The 15156-nt window shown below is 39.3% G+C and overlaps 1 protein-coding gene across 4 annotated transcripts in view; it reads left to right on the top strand.

The window, feature by feature from the left end:
* The first annotated feature begins 1572 nt into the window (after positions 1–1572).
* The window catches only part of NAV2 (neuron navigator 2), a 368864-nt gene continuing 355280 nt past the window's right edge, over positions 1573–15156 (top strand). For 3 of the 4 annotated variants that reach the window (XM_019293757.3, XM_010412648.4, XM_010412647.4), the window contains exon 1: positions 1573–2180. In XM_019293757.3, the coding sequence (XP_019149302.2) occupies positions 2106–2180 (75 nt within the window). In that variant the 5' untranslated portion in view covers positions 1573–2105. The remainder of the gene's footprint in view (positions 2181–15156) is intronic. The other variant, XM_019293758.3, reaches the window with a different exon arrangement.

The raw sequence follows: 15156 nt of genomic DNA, 5'->3' as shown, positions 1-15156 counted from the left end.
ACATGCAAATAGATCCTCACGTGCTTCCCCAGAGAGTCTGTTTCCATGATGGTTAAAGCTGGAACATTGAATGCACAGGAACTTCCAGAGACTGCACTTTTTCTTCGTCGTCTTTCTTTTTTTTTTTTTTCTAGTTCAGGGGACCTTTCATGTTGTCCTTAGTTGCACTGGTTATGTCATGCTATTCCAGCATGGCATTACACGATGTGACTGATGCAGTCTCATGTGTCACATCACAGTGGAATCACTGGAGGGAAAAAGTTTTCCTCGGTGGGACTTAAGGATATTTATAAAATTTGGGGTTTTTTTTTGCTTGTGATATTTGTTGCTAAGGTCAGAGGCCTTATATTGCCTTCAAGGTACCTGTCTCATTTCCTTGGCTATTGGAAGGTTTGAGGATCAGGAGGAGATTCTGGTTCAAAATAAAATTGGAAACCTCCTGTTTCTCTGTAAAATGGGTTAGATGTGTTTTTAGATTACTTTCAAATGGCAAAGCATAGCAGCACCGCTGCAATCAGCTGTATTCTTTCCTGTGCTCTTTAGAAGAAACAGAACTGGTTTAATGACCTACTGCTTCATGGTGAGGAGCAGTGAGAGAGCATTTGAAGTGATAGGCAAAAGCAGTATTTCTACCTGTTGTCTTGTCAAGATTTTTGCCTTGGCATAACAAGGGACCTCAGCATGCAGAACAAGCATTTCCACTGTGTTATGAGAAATGTATTTTTTATGCTGTTTATCCTTCAGTGGTGGGAGGGTGTCTGATGCTCTTTTTTTATTAATTCCTTTGTTACATAGGACACAGGTTTGGATTTTTTTTGGTGGTTACCAGGCTTGTAACAACATGCAGCTAAATATGTGCTGTTACACCATGCTCAGCTAAAGTGGCTAAAATTGATTTAATATTTAGCCTCTTCAGTATACAATTCAATGTAGTAAATCTGTTTTTCCTGGTGCCTGCATATTGAAGCCTGCTGATATTGATCCTACCTTACAAATTAACTCAGGAGACTCTTTGTCTCTTGTAGTAAACTTGTGCTTCTCAGTACAAAAAGAACAGCATTTTAAGCTGGTTGACCTGCTGAGCTGTGATTTTGCTTTCTTTACCAATAATAGTAATAATAGAACCTGTTTGTTCACGTATTATCATGCTCAGGATTTTGGGAGGTGGCACACAGTAACTTTACAGGCTGTGGAGAGAGATCCCTGGGTAAGAGACCCCAGAAGAATATTGGGTTTGGCTTTAGATCTGGGACTCAAACCCTGGAAAGCTGAGTTTTGAGTTGATCCTTGCAGGCTTCAGTCAGTGTTGTTGCAGTAGGTTCAGCTCTGATGTACAATATTGTCATTCTGGGCCAGTTTTATGTGAGAAGCCCCAAAGGCAAGCTAACACTCTAAATAGGCATCAAAGCATTTTGAGAAGCTTGGATGAGGAGTGTAGTGTGTTCAAAACATGTAATTATTGTATCGGTTCTGACTTGCGGCTCCTGGTGGTGGGCAAAGAACATCAGTAGCTATGTTTTCTTTCAAGCTGGTAAAAACTGCTTTTTTTCACCCCCTTCTAGGTACTTGTTTGAATACATAGAAGAAGATGACAAGTGTGCATGGATGATTTTACGTAATTAACACCTGCTAGATTTGCAAAAGGCAATTATCACTGCGAAGTGTTTACATTGATTTATGGGAGGAAGGTGGCCCATGAGAGGGATGCTGATAATATCAACACAGTGGATTAAATGCACATTTACACCTTTATTGACATATAAATTATCTGTGCCAGGAATGCACTGAAAAGGCTGCTGATGGAGCAATAATGTGGCACAAACTACTGGGTTTGGATTCAGCTCTGTCATCCTTCTGTAAGGCACGTACATGGAAACCTTCATCTGAGCTACTATAGGATATAGAGGCTCACAGAATGGCTGCTTGTTAAGATAATGAGCAGTGATGGCAAACAGGAATTTAGAAGGATGATAAAAGACATGGACGAGGTTTGAAGGAATTATCTTGCCTTTTTTAAAAATTATTTTTAGATTTTTTTTTTTTGTTTATACTATGGATTTTTAGAGAAAGCTTAAGGAGGCTGGAAGAGTCTTTGTAGCAGGGAAATGGAACCTGGCTCTGAATCCAGCCAACATCAGAAAAGAAAGACTGTGACACATGGACTGGAAGATCAAAAAAGGGTAAGTGACAAAAGGTGGGAACACTTTCTGCTTAAATTACTGAAGGAGATGCAAGTGGCAGAAGAGCTCCACATAATGCTTTTATCACTTGCACTTGCTGCTTGCTATGCTCAGCCAGCTGTAGATCTCCTGATTATATGTTTTAGAAAATGTTTGTCTTTGTCTTCAGGCTTCTTCCAATGTATGGGGCAAAGAGCTGAGGGAAGGGGAAATTGTGATGAGAGTGAAAGAAGGGAAAAATCTCTAGAATTCTGGCTGTTTGTTGATGGGGAGACATACAGTGCAAATGAAGTATACTGACTCTTAGTGAGTCTGGTCAGATTATTGATTTATTGTAAGTTTACCTTTTTTTCTCTGTAGATATTGTTAGTGGAGTGGTTAGAAAAATGCTTTCTTGGTGTTTGGTGTTTTAATTTGCTGAGAATGTTGTACATTTGCCAGTGCCCTCATTGTCCTGGTGGTACTGTTTGCATTTTGCTGTAGTTGCCAGATATAAGTTTGGCTTGAATCAAAATGTACAGTGGAACGTGTGTAATGTCAGCTGTTGGCCCTTATTTTGCTCAAGTGTTTTTGTGGAAGCTCTGTGTGTCAAGGTGGTGTTGTGTTATCCCCTCTTAAAGGGGTGCACTAAATTGACCTAAGTGAAGTCCTTGTCTCAGACAAAACTGTAGCTTGTGAACAGCTGGGACTCCAAAGTTGTTTTGTTGGCACCAGTCAAGCAAACTAAAACTTTGACATGTTTCTGCTGTATAAATCATTGATGTTGTCCTCCATGCAGAGTTGGTGGAGGGTAGAAAACGCTGTGTTGAGCTCTGTGTGGAGAGCTCCTTTTCCTTGTGTGATTTTTTTTTTTTCAGTTGAAAAGTGAGTTGGAAAAAAACCTGACCATCAGCTATTATTTTGCTGTTCAACAGCACTGTCTAATTTCAGGGAGAGGGAGGTTAGTGTCACAGTTTCATCAGGTCTGCTGAAGAATAAAAGTGGTTTCTCTGTCACCCCATTAGAAATCTAAGCAGCCTGGAAAACTTTCAGAAATTGGATAAAATGCAGCTGTTTGCTTGGAGAGAAATAGCAGTTCGGGAACATTTATTTGGGGAACAAAATAAAACTCCTGAATGTATTTTAATTGCACCAAGCATGATCTATTAACTGACAAGTTGCCAAGGTCTTCCTTCTGCATTTTTCAAGGAAGCATTTTGGGACTGAAGTAAATCAATATGGGTTGAAACAAAATCCTTCTATTGACTTAATTTCTGGAGGCTGCTAGAACACTTCCCTCCCCCCCCCCCCCCCCCCCCCTTCTTAAGTGTACAGCATTATACTGCATGTGGGGTGTGATGGCAAAAACATTTGCGACCTGTGACACCAAAGTATGCTGTAATTGTTTTGATGCACTGAAATTAATATGCAATTATGTCTGTCTCTCCTTGCTGATAGGTATGGGAGCCTACATCTCCCATCTGCTCCTGGCTCTGGGTGTTTGGTGCACATGTAGCATGGGGCCTCTGAATATATAATATAACCCCAAGTGAGGCTCAGTGGCAGCTGGGATAACATCAATTGGTCATGCTTTGCTGACATTCATTTTAACTTGAACTCTAGCCGTCATGGAGATTATTAAATTTATAATGATATATGTAAGATCCATTTTAATGACTCCGCATGCTTGGGTGATCTCTCTCGCTTCTGTTTGCAAAACAAGTCTTAATAGAGTATTACATTTCATTTCCTATAGAATTTTTCAGGGAAAGGTTACTCATGAGAGTTTTGCTTAGACTTACGCTTACTGGGAAAAATGAGTTTGGAATAATAATAATGTTGATGCAATTCAGTTGTTGTTATTATGGAGTTGAATAGTAATGTAAACTTTAGTGTTCCTAAGCTTAAAATTCTTAGATTTCTGATAGGGAAAAGTGGATATGTGATCAAAGGCTGTTAAAATTATTCTTCAATAGAGACTTTGTTATTGGAAGTGAGGCTTATGCTGGAAGAAATAAGATCAAGCTAATTTTTAATCAGGTGAGTGCATTCTCCATTTTATCACCATGTATTATGGACATAAAGTCAACCATTGTTTAGTGTTTCTGAAGCAGTAAGAAATCAGTCTGTGTACATACACCCCACGATGATGGATCTGGCTTGTCTTTTCCAAGTAAAGTACAGAATGCTATGTTTGCATTTGTGGTGTAGAACTAAAGCTTAGTTTTCTGTTTTGGTTTTTTTTTCCAAGTGTATTTCTGGTTATCAACTTAGTAGGTATATTGATTAAAGTAAGACAAGATTTAGTATTTGTGCTTGGTTTTTAGAGGGATGGGGTTTTGCTCTTTATGTGTTGGCTGATCTTCAAGAACTCAAAACTGGGCTGCCTCTGACTTTGCTGAGATCAGCTGAAGCAGGTTCTTTTCACTCATCACAGCTTCCCAGGCTGAGTTTAAGAGGACTCATATTAATCTTTGGGATAGCAATACAGCTATCTACATGTCTTAAGTTGGCTCTAGTGGGAATTACATTGCCAAATTCCATGTAACTGGTAATGTACAAGTGAAGAATTTGATCAGGTTTAATAACCGTGTAAGCTGACCATCTGAAGGTAGCAGGATTACCAACATGAATACTGATGTGAATAGTGAGCAGGCTTTATGCCAGGATATGACCTTGGCAACAGAGTCTTCAAATACAAGAGTAATATAGGTGATGCTATAGACTTTTTGTCCATGAAGTTTGTGTGTAGAGTATTGTTTTGATATAAAATGGATGGTCACTCTTGAGCAGTGAATTCAGATATTTACTTTTTTTTTTCCTTGAAGAAGAGACTTGAAGTAAAAAATGCTGCTAAAATAATATAGTTAGGTACATTTTCATGTCCTTTGTCACGAAAAATTTAGTGCTGCCCTGTGTTCTGATTAAATGCATTTTCTGCTGATGAGTGAGAAGAAATATTTCTTCAGTTGGTTTCCATCCTTCGTTCCCTCTTCTTCTTGACTTTCCATTCAGGTCCATAGCTCTAAGTTAGTGGGACATCCTAAAGAAATGTGTATGTGCAGTAGTGACAGAAGTGTCTTCTGCTCTGCCTGGCTGAACCCTCTTTGACTGAATGATGAGTAAAATGTAACTGTGAAATGCATTCAGACTTTGGAAGGATCTCTGTAAATGTGTATTTTATGCTTAGATGTGCTCTATTGTCTAACTAAACAGTTGTCTCCGCTAAACTTGAGATTTTAATTTTTTGTTAGAGATTTATTTGCACTTACTTGGTGTCCTGGGCTGGTAGGTTTTAGGAAGGACTGTGTTGTCAGCAGCACAGAAAGTAGCATGGTAATAGTAGACCTCACAGGCTTGTGGTGTTGTGGTGGTTGATTGTTTTTGTGCATGGGTTTGTGAACATTTTTGGTTTTGACTGCAGAAAAGTTTTCGTCCTGGACTTTGAAATATCAGTTCAAGCTACCTGCTCATGCTGCCACAGAGGCAGAGTGTGTTTGGTACTGGACCTTTTAAAGCCAGACTGATGGTGGTCTTCCAGTATTTTTTTTCTCCTTTTGCTACTTTAGAGTAAACATCCTCAGCTCTTTTTTTTTTTTCTTTTATTATTTTTATTTTGAATGAAGAATGTGCGAGCTGCAGTTTTACAGTGTTACAAGCAGACTAACACTGTTTTCATGGGGCGTCTTTCTCTCTTGTTTTTGTTGGAGCAGTCGTTGTGATACCCGTGACTGAAGCCGTATGCTTTAGCTTTCTCCTGGGTTTGTGCTTTTCCTGGCTTATTATTGATACAGTTCCCATTTGCTTGAGGATGCTCTGCTGATACCTTTATATCAAAGTCAGTTTAAAGAGCATAAGTAGTCTCACATGTATTGACCTGCTTATACTGAGGACTTGTGTTGTTTAAAGCAGGGTAATGGTGGCTGAGTACCATGTTTATTAGCAGAATTTTGTGCTGAGACATTAATGCAGTTGGGTACTGTGCTGCTGAGCCAGTGTGGAAGCACGCAAGTATAACCACTTAAAAATTGCAGCAAGACTTAGCTTATGAAATTACAGCAAGCTGTGTTGTGGTGTTTTGATAATTTAACTAACTGGGTTTTTATGGAAATACACATGCAATAAAAATTCACTGAGCAGGAGAACTGAGAAGATGTCAGCTTCTCCTTTGTTTTGCAGATATGTAAACCCCTCTATAAACATAACAATCTCTGTAAAATTTTAGTTCCTGACTGGATTTTATGTTTTTATTGCAGTAATTAAGGTTGTTAATAAATTTACTTTAAACCTTATAATCACAGAATCAGATTTGGGAGATTTTAATTACATGGATGTACCTTGGTGATCTGTCCAGGGCTTGGCTTCTGCGTAAAGTCATAAATTTCCTGCTCTTAAGATGCTTTTGAAACTCTTTCTTGTGGGTGTGTTGTCTGTAACTATTTTAAACCACTCTTCACTGAGAAATTGGCTCAAAGAAACATGTAGTTGTGTTTGTTTTTGTGATGCAGGTTTTCACCTTAATGGTTGCTACAAGGTATTTTGTTCTTCTATTTTCTCTAAAAGTTCTTTCTGCAAGGGTTTTAATGAGAGAGTTATAGGAGTGTGATTTGATATTGCCAGCCCTCTCCCAGACAGACCCTGGTCTTAAAGAAATTTCCCATATTGTCAAAAATGTTTATATAGTGTAAACACAGGATCTTGCTTACTCAGCTGATGTCTCTTGTAATCTTTGTCTAGTTAAAGGAATTTTGCAAACTTCTTAAGATTCAAGGGTGATTCTTTTCCAGCTTGTGTAAGTTTAGGATGCGATGCAAAGGATCTGTGGTGATGTCAGCCAATCAAAGGTTCGACTGCAAGTGGTGAACCTTGTGTGCCTGAGGACTCTGTGGCAAAGTCTCAGCTAGAACTGGCTCATGTAATTCTGTCATTCGTCTCTTTGCCCTGTCCTTTCCCCATGTCTGTGTTACTGTACAATGAAAAAAGCTTGTGTGTGATTCCTTGAGGTCTTAGGCTTGCCCAAATTATTCTTGAGGGCTTTTTCCAAAATCCTGGCATGCATGCCTCTGAAAATGCTTGCATGGTAGACAGTTTACACATCAGGTAAGTGCAGATGCCGTTGTAAATGGAACTGTACAAAATCAGGCAGAAATTATTTCTGTTTGCTGAAATTGTCTTGAATAATATGGAAGAGTTGATTGTTTCCAGTCTTAAAGGAGTGAGGATCGGTGCTGATGAGGACATTCTACGGCACCCCTGACTCTGCTTGTGTCTGGAAGGACTTCCCTGCTTGCATTTGTGTGTATCTACACAGCACGTGGTTTTAAACTGGCTTTTCCCTCCCTCTCCTCTGATGGTAGATTAAGACTACACTGGTGTGATCTGCTCATTCAAATCCTACAACAGTGTCTGGTGTGCTGTACTGCCAGTGGCACTGATCAATAGCTGATCTTTCAGAGCTGGACAGAAACCCAGCAATATGATGCATCAGCTGCTTGCCTTGTGTGTAGGGAAGAAATCCAGCCCTTCTTCCAGCTGCTGCTGCTGACAACAGGCTTTAAAACCCTAAGGCATTACATATGATTATTGTTCTTATCTTGGATGACTGTGACTATTAATGGTCATAAGTTAGCTGGGATATTTCAAAATTTAGCCAGGCATCTTGATTCTGTGGAAAATCTCCAGTCTGGGGTGGATTATATATTCTGTCTCCTTCAGTTGGCTTTGGGGTCCCTTGTCTGGGGCCCTTGTGAGTGTGGGTTAAAGAGTGAAAGCTGGACGTGATGCTGTAGCTGTGGCTCAGTGCATTATTGAACCTCTTACTCCAGTTTTCCACATCCTGTGGTATAAATGAGGATTTATATTTATATATATATATATATATATATGATAGCTAAGATCCTAATGGCTTCATCAATCTAATTTCAAAGGTAATGAAACCAAAAAGCTCAAGCAGTAAATACAGGTAAGTGCTATGTAGTGTAGGGTGTGTTCTTTGGAGTATAAGAACACTTTTTCAAAATAAAGTTAACTTCTGATATTAAAGAGGGTTGTAGGATGCTAAGGAGAGCTCTCTACCTAGTAAAAAAATTCTTCTGTTACTAGTTAGATTGTAAAAAAACTTACCCCTTATGCCACAGTGTTTTTGGGAATGCTTCTGCAGCTGTGAAATGCATTTCATCTCTCATGCCCTTCTTTTACAGTGGTTTAGCAGAAGTTGCTGTATTTCCCTCATTTTTTCTGTGTTTAAGACATAGCAAACCCATGTTTTCTGTGCCATAGGATGCATTTCCCCTGATGCACTGCTTCCCCACTCCCACAGCCCTTACACATGGGAAAAGTCCAATGGAAATTACTGAGTGTCAGGTGAGTCAGTGTTGCAAGAGTAAGTTCTGTGTCCTGTGCATTTAATAGGACAGGTGTCTCTGTGTGTTACATAAACGGTACAAGAAGGTAAACACTAGAGGTTGTGTGTTTACTCATTTTTGTAAAGCAAGTGTGACTTTCAGATAATGCACATTCTAACTCATTAGCGTGTAGTTTCCTGCACACCTCCTTAGAAAAATGTTCATTATTATGCAAATGGCTACCCTCTGGCTTTGAAGTAATTGTCACTTAGAATAATGTGTGGGCCATGGTATAAAATACTTCAAAACCTAAATAGCTGGGAAATTCAAATTGGACAGTCAGACATTGCCTCTTGCTGTGTCTGTGCCTGGAAGCAAATTTGATATCCCTGAGGTCAGTTATCTATTGTGATATTCCTGGTGAAGGGAGTGGTAGGAAAGGGAATGAGGAAAAGGAGGAAGGAGTGTACCGGAAATAGTCTCTGTGGTAATTCAGACTTCTTTACTAATTTTAGGGTGTATTACAAAGCTTGGAGTCTTCCAAACTCAAGGGTCTTCCAGAAAAGGAGGCATTAGGGAGAGACAGGCCTGCATTTGTCAGTATTTATTTTTAGGCATTCAGTGTTAGGGGTTTTTCTGGTTGATTATAGTCTAGTTTGACAGATGTGATATAGATTTATTTATGCTTGCACCCTGCAGCAATTCATAACTTTAGGAAACAAATATTAGTGACATCTTCCAGTAGCAGCAAAGCTCTAGTATATTCTTTAACAAAGAAATTAGGTTTCTCTGTTAAGATCCAGTTCAACAGATGACTTTAAGCATATTTCCTGTTGCAGTGCAGATAAAGGAATTCTTGGTGAGTGTGACAAATGTGTATTTCTTAGGTACTCCTCCTTGAAAAGCATCATATGTCTGTGTATGCATTCATGTTCATGTGTTATTTTCAAAGGGTTGCTAAGAGGAATACTTAAAATGTAACAGAACCTGGCAGTAAAATAGGTGTGTTACAGATGAAAACGGCTATTTTCTTCTAAAATTGTTCAAGGTCACATTGGTCTAGCTCTAAAGTAACTTGTAGGAGACTGCTGGACTAAGTAAATTTATTCTCCCAGGTGAATTCCCTTTGTAATGCAGTACCTTGCTATTGTCTTCTAGATCAAGTTGTGATTTCCCTTTGCAGAGGAAGACTGGAAGGGCCAATACATCTGAGTTTCTTCCCTTTTCTTGCACAAACCCTTTTGCCAGTCAGTTCACTCTCTGTTTCTGCTCTTTATCTGGCAATGCAATGTAACCTAGAGGAAGGATGTGACAGTGGCCCATGGTCTCTGTGTACAGTGTTATGGGGAGATGGAGACAGTGTAGAGACCTCAGCCTTTCTCTAGCTTCTCAGGAGTCTGCTGCAGTGTCTGATGGGAACCAGACCCATTTTTGGGAGACTTCGAGAGACTCCTGCAACATTCCCATGGAAGTAAAAGTCAGTGAGAGGATGGAGATCAGTTTTTGTGTAGAGGGAAAAAATATCTTGCCCTTTTTGTGGTAGAATTATAAAAGCCTCTTCCTTACAGAAGACTGTCATTCATCCTTTAGAAAGAAATGATCTGGCTTACAAATTAGCTTGTCCTTGCAGCATTAGGGAAAAAATAGCATGGTATTGAAGACTGTGATTCCTTTTCTTGCTAACAGATTATGATGCGTGGATGTCTCTTGAGGCTATCGCACATTGATGGTAATAAATATGTACTCAGGCTTGCATAGCTATTTTTCAAGTATTCTGCACTAAAATGGAGTTGTATTCAAGGGAGCTGAGGGGCAAGAGAGTAGCTTCTGAGATCTGGTAACAGTTGAGAAATCGATAGAGACAAGGTAGGCTTGTTATGAAAAACCTCACTTATAGGTGGAAGATGAGAACTCTACGTGCTGCAAGCATTTAGTTTGCAGTTTATTTTCTAAAGTCTTTCAGTTCTTTGCTGTGATGACAGCAGTGACTATCAGATCCTCAGTAACTTGGAGGATTTGTTTTGGATAAACAACATACATCCGATATGACTACTCCAAAAATGTAACAAGGCAGATGGAATTGCCTGTGTTATTTCACTGTCTCTCTCTGAAGTTTCCTATTTCAGATGCCTTGTTTTCTTCATTGATGTTTGTTGTATCATGTCAAACAAGGTAATGAATTTTTAAAATGTCGTCAATTTAGTCCTGTGATATTCAAAATTTTTAAGTAAATCCTGTGAACACAGTAGGAATGATAGTGGTTAGAAACTGGAGAGATCGCAGAATTGCAAGGCGTAGGGTAAGGAAAGTTGGATTGTAGTTAAATTTTTTTGTGATATGAGCATGAACTGGACCTTAGTTGTTCTATTACTGTTCCATTGGTTCATAACATGAATGTTAAAGAAGTCAAACAAAAACTAGATGGTGCTAAATCAGTTATTGAAGGTGTGCCCTTCCCATATCAGCCTTGATCAAAATCAACATAAGATACGAGAAGTGAATGACAGGTGCATCAGCTATCTCTTAATTGCATAATGTTTGTGCTTTATTGTTATTTAGGCTAATAGCTCACATCCTTTGAATGAGAAAACCACCAAGAAACACCAGAAGAGATCTTTATTTCAAACATGTAATTTTCACAGGTTTTAAATGCTTCACTCCATTGATGTGAAACTCATATTAATCTTATGTGCTGGTTTGTTGCTGTTGTTGTCTCTTTAATTTGCTTTCCAAACTGGCATTATTTTGATTAATATGCTGATTTCTGGAGCTCAGGCTTGGCAATAGGAATAGCCTGTCTTCAAACTCCTTTTCCTTTAAGATACTTGGCTAAATAAAAGGAAGATTAGTTATAGTGTGTATGTGTTAGGACTGGAATAAAATATTCATAAATATTTATCAGGTGGGGAAAATGAATACATGGGTGCATCCTTTTAAAACTCAGATGACATGGCATAATAGACTAGCTGGCAGAGGATGAAAGGTTAGTGTGGGGGAGATTTTTCACCTTGTGTAAGCTACGTAGTAACCTGGAGTGCAGTACAGCACACTGAAATGCCAAAATAGATGGAAGCATGTACGGGCAAGGGCCTTTCTAGATAGATAGGCAGATGATTGCTTTCCTAAGAGCCTGGAATTCATGGGTGGTCTGATATCATGCACTGTATTTACAGTGGCTGAGCGTGAAGTCAATGTGTTTAGTCCTTTGATGGAATCCCAATGAGACAGAAGATATGTACTGCATTAGCAGAAAATCCAGATTTTGTAACATACATTGTAATCAATAATGGCATAAACACAATGTTTTGTTTTCAGTCTTCTGTGTTCACCTGTCTTTATCTGTAGGTAATATATTTTCAGCTTGCAGCTGTTGGGAGTTTTCCTTGTGTTTAAGCATATCTCTTCATAGAGGAGAATGTTATTCTCCAGTTGTCAGTTGTAAATAATAGCAGGAAAGACGGAGCTCTGTGGTTCAGGGGAGTGTGTGAAGTGCTGAGGTGTGAAAGGAAATCCTCCCTCCCTCGTTCTCTGTGTTGTTATGGCTGGATCTGAGTTGGGAAGTGCTGCAGCTGCATGGTGGTAATTGGCCCAACCTGGGTATGTTCCGACAGCAAGAAGCATCTCTGGAGCTTTACTAAAAAGTTCAGACAAAAGAGCCCTTCACAATCTGAGTGTGTTACATGGGTTGGACTGATCTGTCTGCCACTGTCCTGCTGGTGCAGCTTCCCATTTCAAGGGCTGACTTGTTTGGGTGACCCCTTCAGTGCTGCCCTACACAGATGGGAATATCTGAGACACACAGATCCCAGTATTGGATGCCTCTTGGATTAAGCTAATTTTTTTTTTCTTTTAGAAGTGGGTGGGGGGGGCGGGTAGTGGTTTGGTTGTTTTTTTGTTTTTTTTTCTTTTGGGGGTGAGCATCATTTTCAGATGAATCCAGCTGTCAGCCTGGCCCTCTGTGGCTTTTAGGCAGTATAGCTCCAAGATCTTTGGCTGAGCTCAGGATTGGGGAGAACAGAAGAGTGATGGAGGATGGGAAGCTGGAGGAGAACTGGCTTGTTCTTGCAGTGCTGGTTTTGTTTTTTATTTGGGGTTTTTGTTGCTGTAAGTAAAATGGACATTAGAAATGGATAATCTTGATAAATGATGAGAAATACTTGCTCTAGTTTTGCAGACAAGAACACAGGCAACATGAAAGCAAGTATGATGCAAGCATTCACCTTATATGAGGAAATCGCTTAAAAATTGAAGTGTCCTTGTTTCTAAACAACTACAAAAAAAAATACCCCTTAGAAACCACAACAAAAGCACAATACTCTACAGTCTGTAAATGACTGTTCCATAGTAGCTTTTTTTTTTTTTTACTGTTCCATAACATGCTTTTCATGTGTGCATTGAGGTGCAGACAGTTCCTGTCTATACAGGGTTTTGGTGTGTTCTGAAAAGAGTGGCTGGGCTGAGAGAAGTGTCCTGCAGAGCCAGAGGTGTGAAAGTGGAGGTGATCCCCCTCTGGTGCTGCCCTGTGCTCTTGGAGAGCAAGGACAGCTGAAGAACTTTGTCTAATCTACATCAGTTGTACATGCCTTTGAAGATGATGAAGCAGCAACTGCTGTCTTCTCCTCACTGTCACTTCCTCTGCCATAAGAGGATGGATCATGATCAGTAACACTTCCTCTGCAGTAAAAACTGGTCACTATCAAGTGCAGAACGATTTAGGATTAAGATTGTTCCAAGATGTTTTGAATGTCTCAAGAGGTGTGTGTATAAACAAATTATACATGCTAATTGGTTTATCTTGCTAGGTGTCTTCCAAATAAACCACTAATTTATTTAATAGATTTCATGATTTTGGATGAAAGCATAGTATAAAGGTCTTTCATGTCCTGCTTCTTTGGGTTACAGTAGTGGTTCTGATTGCAACTTGTCCAGTAAGCCCTCTCAGCAGGTGTACTTCAAATATTCAGGACAGAGAAGAGTGGTTTTTCTTATTTTTCTTGTGAATCTTGTCTGGCATGGGGGGAGTCTAAGCTAGGGAATGGTGAGAGGAGGACAGAGTCTGTTCTGTCTCAACCCTGGCAAGTGCTGTGTGCCCCACAGTCAGTGCTGTAGGTGTGCTTCATTTACCCCATAGTCCCTCAGTTGCATCTGTTCCTGGGGTCAGGAAGGCAACCCCCCAATCCCTGATGAACCTCCACATGTACTGTTAACAACCTCACACTGCAAAGAGTGCCCCAGAGTGTGTTGTAGCTGCTGCCCCAGCTGGGCGTGGGCCTTTTGAAGAGAGGCAATGTAAAGCCTGTTAGTGTGGTCCTCGGAGGATACAACAGGATCTAATTATGTTTCCTTAAAGCTTGCACGTGTTTTTAGCCAACTTAAGGGGTGTCCAGTTATCATGACCAAATTCATCTGGGAGTTTGGAATGACTAATTTTCTTCTGAAAGAGAATAGTATGCCAAAATTGTTCTATTGCAAGTCAATTGCTATGATGAACTTCAATGATAATCTTTTGTTGCCAATTAAGATTAGTAATCTAGAGTGCTTTTTATGTTATGAGTTATTTTCCATTGCTATATCCATTCCTATTAAACTAGAAAGTGGATTTCAGTTTAGAATTTTTTTACAGCCTCTAAATAATGAAAGCATTCAGTCTTGATTTGTGTTTAATGGCTGGATAAAGACTGTTTGTTTTTATTTGTAATGTAGTGTTGTCTCCTTCGCAGATAACGTCAAAGATATCATAAAACAACATGGTGAGTGTTTAATAGGTTCGTTTCTTCCTTAATGCCTGAGAGGAAGATGTGACTGTGCACTTCAGCAAATGGTTCCAAATTGAGTCTTAGGCTCCAATATCTTAGCTTCTTGTGTGTCTACAGTCCAAGCACGTTGTCAGTCAGCATATGTGGCAATGCACTGCATGTTCACAGTGAACATCGTGCAGTTAAACCCTTCTGAAATCAAGGCCTTTGTGAGGGAGATCCAGGCAGCATGTCAGATGTTTGAGTGTTGAACTTCGGAAGCCAAAAACTATTCATAACCTCTGATGATAACTTAATATCCATGTGTGTGTTTTTTTTTCTTTTTGGCCACCTGCCCAGATTCTATAACGATGAGTAGTTATCTTTGCAACCTTTCACATTGTTGACAGTGATTAATAACGTGTTGTGCACACTTCCATTGCATCTAATACCAATTTTTTGGGTAATGGGAAAAGAATATCTAATTAGGGAGTTAATATAATTGACTTCACACATTGTATATAATTCAAGTATTATTTTTTTGGAAAAGCAAGGGTAGGAGTAGTAGATTGAAGTATGATTTTTATGTAGTTATGGGAGTAGAATATTAGGTTTTAGGTTAATTTCTATCAGTTTCCCTAATACAACTGAAATAGGAGCATATGAACACAGAAGCGTATTTTTAAAGGGTTTTACTGTGAGGAAGAAAATCTTTTAAATCACTAGATGCTGCATATACTCTTTTGAATGTTAAATCCTAAAGCATTAAAGATAGCAGATGTTTGTAAAAATGAGATGACTGCAGCTCAGAAATCTTGTTTCTCGTGAGCAGATCTGCTTGAAATTGCCAGTGTGTGCACTGATAAGCACTCAATACTAGGAACTTACCTCTCAGGCAATGTGTAAAAAGTGTAAAAC

Source organism: Corvus cornix, chromosome 5 (assembly GCF_000738735.6).
Source record: "Corvus cornix cornix isolate S_Up_H32 chromosome 5, ASM73873v5, whole genome shotgun sequence".
NCBI classification, from domain to species: Eukaryota; Metazoa; Chordata; class Aves; order Passeriformes; family Corvidae; genus Corvus; species Corvus cornix.
The sequence above is the reverse complement of the archived record's forward strand: the minus strand, read 5'-3'. Positions and strand labels throughout refer to the sequence as shown.